Source organism: Amia ocellicauda, chromosome 6, assembly GCF_036373705.1.
Source record: "Amia ocellicauda isolate fAmiCal2 chromosome 6, fAmiCal2.hap1, whole genome shotgun sequence".
Lineage (NCBI taxonomy): Eukaryota > Metazoa > Chordata > Actinopteri > Amiiformes > Amiidae > Amia > Amia ocellicauda.
In genome coordinates, this window is record NC_089855.1 from 28,554,719 (window position 1) to 28,569,006 (window position 14,288).

The 14,288-nt window shown below is 37.3% G+C and overlaps 1 protein-coding gene across 3 annotated transcripts in view; it reads right to left on the bottom strand.

Annotated features, from left to right (window-relative positions):
- tmtc4 (transmembrane O-mannosyltransferase targeting cadherins 4) overlaps nt 1-13,525 on the bottom strand; it is a 13,897-nt gene extending 372 nt beyond the window's left edge. Inside the window, exons 1-18 of one of the 3 annotated variants that reach the window (XM_066706774.1) lie at nt 13,408-13,525; nt 12,973-13,093; nt 12,311-12,523; nt 12,020-12,040; nt 10,347-10,563; nt 8,998-9,085; nt 8,624-8,721; nt 8,308-8,400; nt 7,627-7,788; nt 6,515-6,717; nt 5,543-5,717; nt 5,315-5,446; nt 4,725-4,804; nt 3,456-3,563; nt 3,197-3,338; nt 2,921-3,035; nt 1,187-1,299; nt 676-745 (exon numbers count right to left, since the gene is read on the bottom strand). In XM_066706774.1, coding sequence (XP_066562871.1) covers nt 676-745; nt 1,187-1,299; nt 2,921-3,035; nt 3,197-3,338; nt 3,456-3,563; nt 4,725-4,804; nt 5,315-5,446; nt 5,543-5,717; nt 6,515-6,717; nt 7,627-7,788; nt 8,308-8,400; nt 8,624-8,721; nt 8,998-9,085; nt 10,347-10,563; nt 12,020-12,040; nt 12,311-12,357 — 1,864 coding nt within the window. In that variant the 5' untranslated portion in view covers nt 12,358-12,523; nt 12,973-13,093; nt 13,408-13,525. Of the gene's footprint in view, nt 1-675; nt 746-1,186; nt 1,300-2,920; nt 3,036-3,196; nt 3,339-3,455; nt 3,564-4,724; nt 4,805-5,314; nt 5,447-5,542; nt 5,718-6,514; nt 6,718-7,626; nt 7,789-8,307; nt 8,401-8,623; nt 8,722-8,997; nt 9,086-10,346; nt 10,564-11,924; nt 12,041-12,310; nt 12,524-12,972; nt 13,094-13,407 lie in introns of all 3 variants that reach the window. The other 2 variants (XM_066706772.1, XM_066706771.1) reach the window with 2 other exon arrangements.
- Nucleotides 13,526-14,288: the final 763 nt, after the last annotated feature.

Below are 14,288 nucleotides of genomic sequence, written 5' to 3' on the forward strand. Positions count from 1 at the left end.
TATTGGACACATATCTGACAGCAATCAAACACCAAGCCTTCTACACCAGCAAGCAATAAAAACAGACGGTTTCATAGCAAAGATTGTTGTTCCTCAAATAATGCATTCAATTTAACATTCACTTGGTAACCTCCAAGGCAACAAAGAAGTACTGAATTTGCATTAAAATTAATCCACTTTCAAGGCACAATTCAGCTACACATAGAATGCATTGGGAAACTCCAATTCTCTATATGAAAACCATATTTATCAAAATATACTGGTTAATGGGATGGGGGTCCAGGATTTTCTGTCCTTCAGTACCAAATACATATTACAGATACAGATAAGTCCTGTTTAGATGATGAGCTGATGAATTAATGCATCCCTGTCTACATCTAAAGGGCACACGTTCATGTGGACAGATATGTTTAAAAAAATAAAAGTGAAGGAAAATTAATCAATGTCCACAACACCAAACTTCTTGGTGAAATCAGATGAAAAGCAGAAAACAAAAACATGAAGACTTTGCCCTTCCATTATGTATGATTCATGCTTCAGGTAAGAAAGCACACACTGCCACATATTAAACTGAGAAGAATCTCATATCAAGAGCCATTTCAGTTCACAAGCAGACTTTATTAAAGCAAACAACATCCTGCAAGCACACGGCCATTTGAGTCACCAATGACTTACCTAGATTACCGTGGTAACTGGCAGCATTGGAGTTGATTTTCAGTGCATTAAGAAACAGACCCTCTGACTCCTAATTTCAAACAGATATCAAACTTCAATGCAAATCCAGACAAACAGCACTGTGAAAACCAGTAAATATAACTCTTCTTGGTGAAGGTTATTAAACCCTTGTCTATTTTGAAGGGAAATTGCTTTAGTTCTCACTGATAAAATTACCATTCAGGAAATGTTGATATGCAGGTCAACTTAATAATAATATAACATACATATGGGATTATTATATAAACACCAGTATTATTTACACTCTATCAGTAGAAGGAATGTGCTAGATAAATAGTTATTTCATACATGTTGTATCATTATTAAAGCAAAAAAAAACTAGATAAACTGAATGACTTAATTAACATGCAAAGATAAAAATGGCAGGGAAACAAGAAATCAAAGCTGTATGACCCACAATTAAAAAAACAGAAGGCTAAATGTAAGTAAAAAAAAATATATCATACTGTACCTTGTATTTCTGTAGTTTCCCCAGAACATTAGCCAATGAAAACATGATGGTGTGATCATTAGGAAGTAATTTTAAGGCTTCTTTGCCAATTAATTCTGCTTGTGCCAGGTTTCCTTAATGAAAAGGCAAAAAAGAGTCAGGAACCACAATGTGTTGAACTGTTATGAAAAGTAGAGACGTTCTGAGAAGGGCTCTATTCAACAATATCAATGACATACTAAATCTAATCTAAATTTAAAAATAAAAACTATGAACGTAAAGTTGTAGATTCAAAATGTGATCCTTATGAGATGTATTACTATTATTATTTTGTTCCCCAAAAGTGAATACCTAACTGTAAACTGAATTTGAACATGTAACCTCTGACACATTGCTTGAGAAATTTAAAATAAAAATATTTTTAAAAAGCTCAGTTTCAAATAAATGTAGCTATTAGATCTCTCTTGATATCCAAGCACTGGAAAACAAATGATCCTGAGGAACTCTAAATTAACATGAATTCCAAACATTCTTATGGGATTCTAGAGTTGAAAAAAACAGAAAACAGTTCAGTAAATACAAATACAGTAGCGATGTACAAATATTGCTCCAGTGGAGATTTCACTGTGTAGCACTGGTGTCATATAAATTCCTGTTGTGGTCATTGCCATTAGGAAATATCAACATTCAAAATCAAATTAACAGACCATTGAACATTTCTGACCATAGCATATCAACTTCAATCATCTTGTTTGGTGTAGTAAAGAGGAAGGCTGAGATTCAGGCTAGGGGGTTTATTTTCCTACACATGGAAGATTGGTTTAGTTTCCTAATTAGAGCTCAACACAAGGGCTACTGATTTATTGATCCTAATGTCAAAGCTCTGTTTGGCCCCAGAAGGAGATCCCTTGTAGCACTTAGCACTGTCCTTAACTTGCTTATTTTGCTTTCGAGCTGGCCCTGTGCACGACCCGTGCCTCGCCATTATTTTCCAATTTCCGAGCTTGTTCAGCTGTTTGTTTGGGGACTAAAAATAAAAATAAAATAAATCCTTCATTTAACCTGGTTTCGGGTCATTTATTTTAAGAAGTGCCCGACACACACAAAAGCACAGAAGGGTGAAAATCCAGGCGGAAAAAAAACACATCTTCCAGTGCCAAGATTCGATCATGAAATTTGGACCATGCGAAGGCACTGCAGGGAGAACAGACCTGCTCTAGTAATGTTTCATAACGCAAAAAACACTGCTGCGTTAGAATCAAGCCATTCGCCACACGGCAGGAAATACTGCCTTTAAAACAACACACAAAGCTTTTAATACATAAATTTCAAGCATTGCTGGCTCTTGCTTCTGCCATCTAATTATCTCAGTTGCTTACATCATGTTCCCAAAATCTACCAGAGCCTCCTTTAAAGGAAACTTTCTTCTTTCTCTTTCTTTGCCACAGATACAGCAATTCAGAAATATTTTGTACACATGTAACCTTCATTCCACAGCCCCGCACTCTTGAAATGAAACTGCTCACTAATGAGCCCCTTCAAACCAGCTTGTCCAGAAAAATCAATCAATTGTGAAAGGGTACACAGTTCCAAAATATAGAGAACCCCCCATTTATTTATATATTTGGTGATCCTCCACAATGATATATATCTATTGATTTGGTATGCTGTCACAAGTATAATAGCGGCTTGTCTCCCCTGGAGAACATACACGTGTTCAGATACATGTCCTACACACACAGGACACTGATGTACCTGTGTTATCTAGTAGAATGACCATATTGTTCCACGCCAAACTGTGGTCTGATTTCAGCATGGTGGCATTCCTCCACGCATTCAGGGCATCTACATGGCGATTCAGGTCTGCGTACTGAGGATAAAAAACACAAAAGTGTACCTTACTTCTATACAAATACATCTTAAAATGCATAATACTAAAAAATATATATAGTTTTATAGAAAGTGCAGACTCTCAGAAGTGAAAAACAGACAACATTACTATCTGTGAAGTTTTTTTTTTTTTTTTTTTACCAAACGTCCAAGGTTGTAGTAGCAATCTGGATATTTCTTCCTGAACTTAATTGCATTCCAATAACTTTTCTCTGCATCCTCAAACTTCTTTAAGCTGTTTTGTACAATGCCCAGATTCATCCATGCAGCAGCAAAATCAGGCCTTGGAGTGAAGAAGGAAAAAAAAATTAAAATATCTATATATTGAAACTGAATTAAAAATATATTAACAATTTACTTTTTCTGCTTCAATAGTAAACATCTAATCCCTTTTACTTACTGGATTTGGACAGCGCTAGAGAGCAATTCTTCAGCTTCCTGCAACTCATTCCATTCCTTCAGGATGTTTCCCAGGTTATTCATTGCATGGACGTACTTCGGGTTCAACCTGTGAAACGGAAAACATGGGGGCCATTGGAAAAACAAAAAAAACCTACATTCAAATTATATGGATCCCAATTAAGAAAGTTTGTTGCATGGCATGGCAACAGTGGCCACTTTGATTTAGAAACTTTCAGTCTTGCTTCAAAACTAATATTTTTTTTATAGCATTTGTAATGTACCTACCTTATTTAGCATCAGAATTAAAAAAGACACATACATGGCAGTGTATGTACACAAAAACTCAAATCAGATTAATTCTACTCAGGCTATATAAGGAGCCTGCACAGTAACAGTTCAGTTCTTGGACTAAAAACTGATATTTTACTTAGGCCAGTCTATGTAATGTATTAACTTGGCTGTGAGACTTGTGGCTACAGGAAAGAGCCATTCTGCAGGGCAACTAGTGAGAGAGAGGTAGACACTGAAGTTCATAATAGAAAGTTACAGAAAACAATGAAAACCCACAGAGAAAAGAACAGTCTAGAACATTCTATTACCAAGAAATGATTCTATTAACCTCATTTCAAATTTCTAGAACTTTCTAAAAGAAATACACATTCACCACAGCATTTCTATAAAAACAAAATCATAGTTGTTTAAAAGTCAAGAAATCACCTCCAACACACTCTTATCATTTGATATATAAGAAACTGAGGAAAGCCAGTGCCAACACCACATCTATAAAAAAAAGAAACTGTTTTATAATATGTGTGAACTGCCTTGTTTATATATTTTCTTGTGTTATTTAAAAAACTAATTTATACAAATTGAAAATATTGCAATTACAGTTGGAATATGTATGCTTATCTGATCGATGGTGAAAGTTATTAAATAATACAAATCAAACCTGCATCTCAGAGGTTTAAAAATAACGTGTACCAGTAAGTTGTATGTAAAAATCCTCATTTACATTTTTCAAATGTTTCCTTTATTTTCATCGTTTTCTTCGGAGAGTAAAGATCTTTACAACAATTAAAAAATATGCAATTCCCATTTGCAAAGCCTTGGCTTCATTAGGAAAGAATATGTTAGCACTAGTAAAGCTTAGCATACTTTAGGGACAAAAGTTCTTGGCTATATTAGCAACATGTTGGACCCCCATCTGAACATATAGATTTTCATTCTAAAGCAAATCAGAAACATCTGAATATTTCATGAAGTGTACCTTACTGCTTCCCTGTAGTATTTGATTGCAGCTGCCTGATTGCCCCTGTCGGCAAGGTTTTTGCCAACATTGTAATGAACCTGAAAAAACAAAGTGTGTTATTGTTGAGAAACTTCATACTCAAGATGGCACTGACAGGGTAACAGACCTATCGATTGCTAAGGAAAATCAAAAGTGAAAAACAGTGATCAAAACTCTCAATTCAGTCAAAAGATGCATTATTTCATAGAACCTTAATTGTATACTGTAATACGTTAACATATTGTAATGTATAATGTAATTGTAACTACTATAGCTCAGTTGCTTTAAGCATGCAATATCTAATGTTCTAACAAAAAAGGAAAATTAGACCATGTCTTTTACTTCTTCTAGACATGTCAGAACCTCAAATTCAATTTCAAGACAAAAAAAAAAAACATTCTACAGATAAATAAATATCTTCTGATTGATCCCCATCATGCTACTTTTTTCTGGAAATGGACTGCGATATCTAAAGTCACGTGATCACATTTTTGGGAAAATTACTTTTCTGATCTAGCTTTGGCATATAAATGTACGGACTTATGCTCAACAGTTAAAGGCCTGCTCACTTTCGCATTGAGGGGGCAGACAGACAGGGCGCTGGTGAAAAGGCTCTCCTCAGACCTCCACTGCCTGCTCCGGACCGCACAGCGCACTGCATTCACACACAGGAGGGCCAGCAGTGCCACACGGAAGAGTTTCTGCAGTGAAGGAGAAGAGAAAAGAAATGACAATCACCCCGAGACCAACAGGTTATGAAAGCCACATCCTGGTCCCACAGAACTCAAGTCCAATACCTTGTAGTTCTTCCAACGGCAACATAAACAGCCAATTGCGTACGTCACAATCAGACAGTACCCAGCCGAGGACAGATAGAGGACTCTTTCTGCGATCACGAATCCCACTCGGAAGAACAGATTGCTGGCAGGTAGGAACGGGATAATCAGTAGAATAAGCCCAAGAGTCAGTGTCCTGAGGAAAGATAAAAAGGCATTGTCAGTAAGGGGGTAAATTGTTAATATATACAGTACTGCGCAAAAGTAGGCAGGTGTGAAAAAATGCTGTAAAGTTCCAAAATAGACATGTTAATAGATTATATTTTTGAATTAAGTAAATGCAAAGTGAGTGAACAGAAGAAAAATCTACATCAAATCCATATTTGGTGTGACCAGCCTTTGCCTTCAAAACAGCATCAATTCTTCTAGGTACACTTGCAAAGTCAGGGATTTTGTAGACACATAGTCAGGTGTATGATTAAACAATTATACCAAACAGGTGCTAATGATCATCAATATATGTATTTTGTACCAATTGTATTTACTGCACGCTTTTATAAATGTTTTGAAAATGTTTCCTGTGAAGTCGCTCTGGGTAAGGGAATCTGCTAAGATATAAATAATAAGAGTAACTCTTACAAAACAAGATAAGTAAATACAATTGTTTTTGGAGGAACAAAAACAGCATATTCTAACATGCCGGGGAAATGGCCGAGGGAAATAAAATCTCTTTACTTTGCCTCTTTAGAATTATATAGGCTTTTTTTTTTTGTACTAACTGTCAAAGTGATTAAATAAACAATAAAGTTGTTCTCCTGGGGGGGGTGGAGGGGAAAAATAATAATTGTGTAGGCTTAAAGAAATCAGTAGCATTGATGAAAATGTATTTATCTCAGTTTCACTATGAAGTTGGCAACAGGCATTGCAACGCAGACCCTTTCTCACCCCCCTATCCAGGATTCTGTTTTTTACAAGCTCAGTCTGGTCCCTTACCTTCTTTTACTGCTGTCCTCGGAGCATAAAGCTTGGCTTATCAACCCAATCAAGCAGATCCAGAGAAGCAGTAGTGAGATTATTCTCCAGTCACTGACTGATTTAATAAGTGGTACACAGCCCATTGACCAATCAAAACACAGCCACCAGGGACACAGCAGCAACCATGCATTCAAAGAGTAGTAGTAATTATAGTTCACAGTCTGCCAATCAAAGGAAACGAGAGTTACTGAATATGAAAGTGCAAAAGTCTGAAGCGAACTACCTAATTTCAAATAATAGCCTAAAGCCTTCTTTGACAAAATAACTACCCTGAGCCATGGCAGGATATTTTTTTTTATAAGAAGGGAGAGATTTTGATGCCAGCCCCGGGTTATAAGAACAACTTACCGAAATCAATACAGAATTCCAAATGTTGTAGGTTAACCGATTATATACTGGATTTTATCATTATTAGTGTTATGGAATATAGTGGTTCCGTTTCTTTTATTTATACAGAAATCCGGTCCAGTCCAGTGAAATCCATGCATTTGGGGAGCAGATAAGGGGTATACATTACATTTTCACATTCAATTCAAAATGACTGTTCACATTGTATAAAATGCTTTGAAATTAAAAATATAAAATTGTTAGAATGAATTTCTTTGGGGGAAGGGGAATCCTCCCCAAAAAGATTAATTACTAGACTGCTCCACTGCCATGCATTAGCTTCACAACCTATCAAAGGAATTATGTAATGTAACGACCCCTTATTAACGTCCCCAAATCCTCTATAACGTGCAATTTAATAATTTCATTTTCCTTGTGTGTAAGCCTTTGCACATTTGTGCTTTTGCAAACTACTTGAATCTTTTACTTTTCTCATTGCTATCATGCTGTTCTAAATGAAAGACAATCCCGTTGTGGCTTCTGTAGAACTTGTAGTGAAGATACAACACACAACAAGGACAATACAGTCCTAAAATTAGTCAGCATAGAAACTTACATACGAAATTTATAATAAGACCTTTTTATTTTTATTTTTTATATTGTAGGACAGCATGTAAACTTCTCAGATATATTATTAATATCACCAACGTAATGATGGAAATGACAATAAGAACTCCACTCACCCGTACAAATATATTTTCTGCAAAGGAGGCCGGGTTATCCACTTCAGTGAATGCTGGGGGGCCAGTTCCCATGATCCTCCACCGTGTGTACAAAAGGATGGTTCCCCCAAGGGTGAGGAGACCCATTCTTGTCAGGAATCCTTTTCTGAAAAATTCATTAATCTGAAAAAGTAATGTAATGTTTACAAGCATCCACGGGTCAAAACTATATTTTCCAGGCCCATTTAAAACAATACAAATTTAAAAGTGTGGTGGAAATAGTTCACCGGACAAAAACATGATTTTATGTTTATGTTTTTAAGATGTGGGAGTTTTTCATCAGTAATCAATAAAAAAAACACCATGTACTGAAATGAGTATTGCAGAGGTGATTTTACAGAAACACTGTTAAAGACAAAAGCTGTGGGTGTTTCTCAAGGGCAAGCTTGCACTACATCTTACCATAAGAACAGTTTTACTACTTACACAAACAAGAAAAAGTTCATTTCTCGTTCTTTTTAAAACCTGGGACATTCTACCAGCATGCAAGTGAGTCCTATGCACTCACAGGTTATGACGGAGCACATTGCCATAAATATAACTTATGAAAAATGTTGATTCCCTGGAACATAATATTAAATCAATACATATTTATCTAAGCCTGTAAATCATTTCCCACATCTGCACAAAAAATAGCCTCACCTCTAACGGTTTTGCTTTGTTTAGCAGCCGCTGGCACAGTTCATTGAAATTTACACTGCAGATCACAAGAACGTCGAAAGCAGCATTGACTCCCTAAACAAACAAACGATGAAATTAATAATTATGAATTTACTGTAGTAAATATTGGATGGGGTATAAATTGATTTGAAATTGAATTAAAATTGTATTTTAGTCCTGTGGATATATAAATATAAGTGAACCCTGTAATAACTTGTCGCTGGAAAACAATGTACTAATCAGGCTTAATCAGAAAACATAAAAGATAAAAGTACTGTATTTTATTAAAGATACATACCAAAACCGTGATGCCTTGCTCTTTGCAGAGCATGGCCACTGCACACAGCAGAAGGCTGATAATAGTCCATGAAACTGAGAACTTGTCATCTTTACTATCTACAGGAGAACAAAGACAGATATAAAAAAAGAAATTGTGTGTGTGATGGGGGGACAAAAAAACAACAAGAGCATTCCAGCCAGCAAGATTATAAGTTATTGCGGTGTATGGGCACATGCTAAATGATTATTAAAAAATATGGCCATGATTTAGACCACACTGCCCAAAAAACACAGACGTTTAATTCACTACTGAACAGAAAGTATGCACAAGTAGGTGGGAGATTGTGGTTAAACTTGTGGGTCAGTTTTAGCTTACTGCTGGAAGTCACCTACCTCCATGAAAGGCTTTGCAATAGCTGAGGAAGGACAACTGAAAGAACAGCGCACATAAGAGGTCAGCCCTGCCAACGATGCCCGCAACCTTAAAAAAAAAAAGGAGATGCAAACACTGACACAGCAGGCCGAAGAGAGACAGCACCCACCCAGACCTGTGGGGACCGACACGTTCTAACACCCAATTCAATGTCATCACCCAATAAAACACTGTTCCTAATTGGCAATTATACCAATTACCACACGGTCCCCAAACCAACCACTACAATTAACTGCAAAGCTTCTCCACGGACACGTCTCCCCCTGCTGTACTATACCTATATTATCAGTCATCTAAGAAACACTGAGAACAATCACAAAATAGAATCTAATAAACCGTTTCAATCAAATTAAAATAAAATCTAAATATTTCTGGCCAATTACATGGAAGACTGATCTATAAGAAGGGTCTTAAATCAAGATCAATATTCATGCCCTTGGGAATCAAGGTTCTGAGATTATGTATCCAAAAAGACCTTTAAAGAAGAAAATAATCCAAATCACCACCCCTCCTAGATCATTTTACCTGTTCAATACCAACATATCTAAGGGACTAGATCTGATAGTGCCGAGATGTTCGGCAGATCTAGTTTTAAGAGTACGTTTTGTTTGTCCGACACACAGACGTTGGATAAAACAGATCACAGCTTTTGTTGCACAGGTAATTATACCTTTGATAGGAATAATACATAACATATCAGGATACCAGCAGGCATTCGTCTTTCCCTGAACTTTGTTAATATTGCCCAATTCCTCGGAAGATCAGAGGACAACACCCAACTGGTGCTCAAATAAAGATATGCACAGGGAACACTGTGACTCCGCCCACCCAGACTCCGAGTGCACCGTTACTTTATAAACGCACCTTACAGATGGTCCTTGTGAAGCAGGTCCAGCAGCTGGGGGTTTAGATTTCTGTCTATAACCGATCAGTCAAAGTTTAAAACATCAGACTAAAACAAAACCCATAGGATTCAAAAAGCCCAGTGGAAACTAACTCACTTTTCTGCTAAATGCGAAATAGTTTCAAACTACCAATAACTTTGCTGCACTGCAACTTAACAAGTATCTCTCCCTCTTTTCCTTTCTAACTATATACATCGATCCATCTATATATAAATATATATAGTTTTCCTTGCAATACACATAAACTGAGAATTGCTTTATACTTTACCGGCCTTTAATGAATGTTTAATGCCCACCTCTGCACCCGGTTGATGCGAAAGGTATTTCATTAATGCTTATTTAAAAGAAAAACATTGTTTACAGCTGAAGGACATCCTGCTAAGCAATTTCTGGCTTCTACTTACACTTTCTGTGTGAACTGGATGCACAGCAAAGAGCAGCGCAGCCAGGAACGATGCCTTTGGAGCCTGGTTAAGTCTTTTTCCTTTTCCATCATAAGCCAGTCCACCAATCAATATTGCAAACACATCAATCATTAATACAGAGATAACACTGTGAAGGGCAATGTTCAGCACATGAAAGCCAACAGGGTGCAATCCACCAGCTAAGAGGTAGTTAAATCTGTAAAGAAAAAAAAATGATAAAGGAAAGGGGTTATTTGCAGCACAACACACTAGGATGAAACGTATCAATGCAGATTATAATCAAGGGAGCAAATCAGGAATTACAGACGGCGTTTCAAATTTCACGAACAAAGGTTTCTCTCACGTTCACCAATATGAATGCAACACGAGTGCTCAACGCATAAAAGTGAAGGGGAAGCACAGGATTAGCAGAGCAAGGTTAGAGGGAAAGGAGAAATGCACAATCTTGCAGAAAAAAAGAAAAACTCAAAGACAATTTCAGATGCTTCTGAAGTAGAGTGTTCCCCATAGGCTTTAACATGAGGGGACAAAACAAACATAAAAGATCAATGAAGCCACTTTAATTTTGCAGAATGATATCTGATGCTTGATCTATAAAACTTGGTAGAAGTATCCAGTTTTCTTCATCAAACGCCTTTTTTCTGTAGATACCCATTTTATAATAATAATTATTATTATTTACAATATTTTTCGAATGATTAACTCATTGTCTCTTTTTTTCTGCCCTGTTTGTGCTGTTACTATAGCTGTCCTCTTTTCTTAACCATATACGTATGGCATGCTGTGCTTTTCAACAATGAAAGTAACCAATATAAGTTAATGCATTTAGACCAAATAAATCAGGAGAACATATGTTCAATGAGGTCAGGCAATTTCACCCCGCTCTGCAGATTCTAAAACTCAAAGCTTGCCAACTATCATGGAGCCAATTCCATAATTTTAAGACTGAGTTGACAGCTTTATAAGCATGTTTTATCCATAAATATTCTTAAAGAAAAAAGTGTTTACTAAATTACACATACACGCAAAACTGGTAATTTAACTGAAATATATTTATATAAACGTATATTTCGGTCTACTGAATAATTTATTGTTAATATTCTGCATTATAAAACTATCTTTTCCAGGATAATCCGCCTGCATAATTCTCAAACCTGACAGAACTAAGGAATTGAGCCATGGACGAACTTCCACCTTTTCTTCACAATTACAACATTGTGAACTGACTGGTTTGTTGTCGTTTTCTTTTTTAGATTTATTTTGACACTGGACATAAAACAAATCTATAATTGAACAGAAGAATTTCGATATCGGGCAGGTAGTTACTCTAAACCTTAAGCCGCACAAAGTAAATTCTGTCACACTGGGTGAGAATATGCTTTCCTCCTGTGGCCTAATTAACCAATTTCCTGGAACTTCCTCACCAGCAACCTTATCAAAGCAACACACATTAATGGAGGGGGAAAAATAGACTGCTGTGGTTTTGTTGCAATCACATTCTCTTGGTAATATGTCATAAAAACAAACTACTTGGATGATGCATCACAATACAATTACCTAAAAGTAAGAACAGTAAGTGGCCGGTAGGATTTGTGGCTGGTGTTACTGCTTAGGTTACTCCCCCAAAAGTCATTTCCCCATATATTACTCACTGGAGTGTCTGGTCTGAGATCCTGAAATTGAAAACAAACATCTGTTAAACAGCTTCCTGTCATGTCTCCATGGCATTTCACTGCACATGTGCGACTACCATTAGAGAACCTCCAGCACCAGCATTTAAAATGCAATTTACCTGCTGGAACAAATTATAACAATTGGTCATATATATGCTGCCAGAGACCGAAAGCGGCAGTGCACAAGCATAAGGACCATTTTTATTTTTCTTGAAATAGTGGAAATACTATTGAAAAAAAATACAAATGAATGGTGACCTACAACGTTACCTTGTTATTGACAATAGCTTCTGAATCATCAAAGACAAAGTCGCCATCGTGGCTATTTGCAAAACAGATGAAAGCTACCAGACCAACCAGAACCCTGGCCTGGGAGGGGGTGAGCCTGGGCAGGACTATATGGTGGTCCCAGTGCAGTTCAGACAGTACCATCGTGGCAGGTGTTTCTCAATGTCCTTGGGCCACAGCATGGTCACTTATAGCCTGAGGAACAGATTAAACGAGGCGTTAGGGCTGTTTGTGGTGCTGGATCGAAACTTTTGCATCCTTCCCAAAACAAAATCAATTGTCCGCTGTAAAGCTCTGGCAGACGCAAGTGCAACCCTTGTCATCCGACCATTGCATCAATCGCAACAATGCAATTGCCAGCGGCAGGGCAGTGCACTTTGTTTCAGTTATGTACCAATGCACGAAAAACAACGTTTGCGCACTGAGGCTGGATTACTTCCCCTATTAGTCATTGAATACAATACACATAGCCACGTAGCCGTCCTGATTTGATGTCAGTTCAATGTATTATCTGTGCAACAGTACTGTGCAGTACAGTACACAGGAAATACAATCAAACTACAAAACCGCACTCCAGGGCAGCAGTTTACTTTCCTCGTTCACAACAAAATCAACGAAGACATAAAAGACGCACAAACACGTACCTCGGCATTTTGATTCGGATTACATTACAATGCATGATTTCTTGCTACTACTGGAGACTCCGTCAGGTTACTCCGAAAGCCGCTGACCACGCAATACTCTCAGTCAGCAACACACAGACATCTGCAAAAGCGAGGAGCCAAATACATAAGTCTCACTAATGTGCATGTGTGCAGTATGCAACGACACCAGTGCTAAAAACACAAATACCGAGAGAGCAAAGCCAGCTAGGCCTAGGTAACAATAACATCATTAGCTAGGAAATTGCATGCTCTGTCTAGTAACCCCATGCATTTACGCTTTCATTGTTTCTTTTTTAAGCAGGCAAGACAGCATTTAGTGCCGCAGACAATCCACAGGTCCCGTGTATTGGAATAGGCAAACAATGACAGACAGCCAGCGGCTAAGGGTCCGAAATAAGACTTCTGTGAACTCACGGCTACATTGGCTGGATCCTTATTGTGAGAAATTGAAATGGAGATAAGAGGACAGGGGTACGCGAGACAACGCTGTCAGGTCACGTGATGCGGCTCATACACGCTCAGTTGGGAAGTTTTCAGCCCAATTAGCGCAGGATGAAAACACACACACACTATACATATAATGTATTCCACAAACATATGCATCAAATTAAAAACACAAATACATAGGACAATATACATCGGTAAAAAGGTGTAAATCGCAACTTGTGACGTCATATCCCTTACAGTATAGTGGTCAGGGTCTTCGTTTGTAACGCGGAGGATCGGGGTTCGATTCTCCTTCGGGGAGCATGTGTTTTATTTTCTTTCTTTCTTCAAAATATGATCTGAACAAACCTACAAAGCAAAACACGCACGTGAATTATATAACATGTTTTCACCATATTAGCACAGGCGTTGGTTTTTGCGACAACGTTTAAATAAGTCTGAATAACATCGGACCTTCTAAAGTAATTTAATTTTGATGATTCATCTCATTTCAACCAATACAGCCATAAAACCATCTCATAGCAACACATTGAGTACTATGCAGGTCTGGTTTGTTTCTTATACTGCTGCTGCAGAAGTCAGATCAAAGTGTGAAGTTCTGCTATTTCAGGATTTTTTTATTTGTGTGTGTGCTTTTGCCTGGAACTGTGATGTAACTGAATTGATTCTATTTTTGCTGGAAAAGCAAATCTGGTGCATTGGTGTAGTTAGTGTCAAAACAATTTGCCAAGGCTTAACTTGTACAAATGATCAGCAGCATTTTCCTTGAAATTCCAACTGACTAACTGTTTCATATTTACAAAGAGCCTTTCATTTGACTAATGGAAACCATTTATTCAGTTAATCTT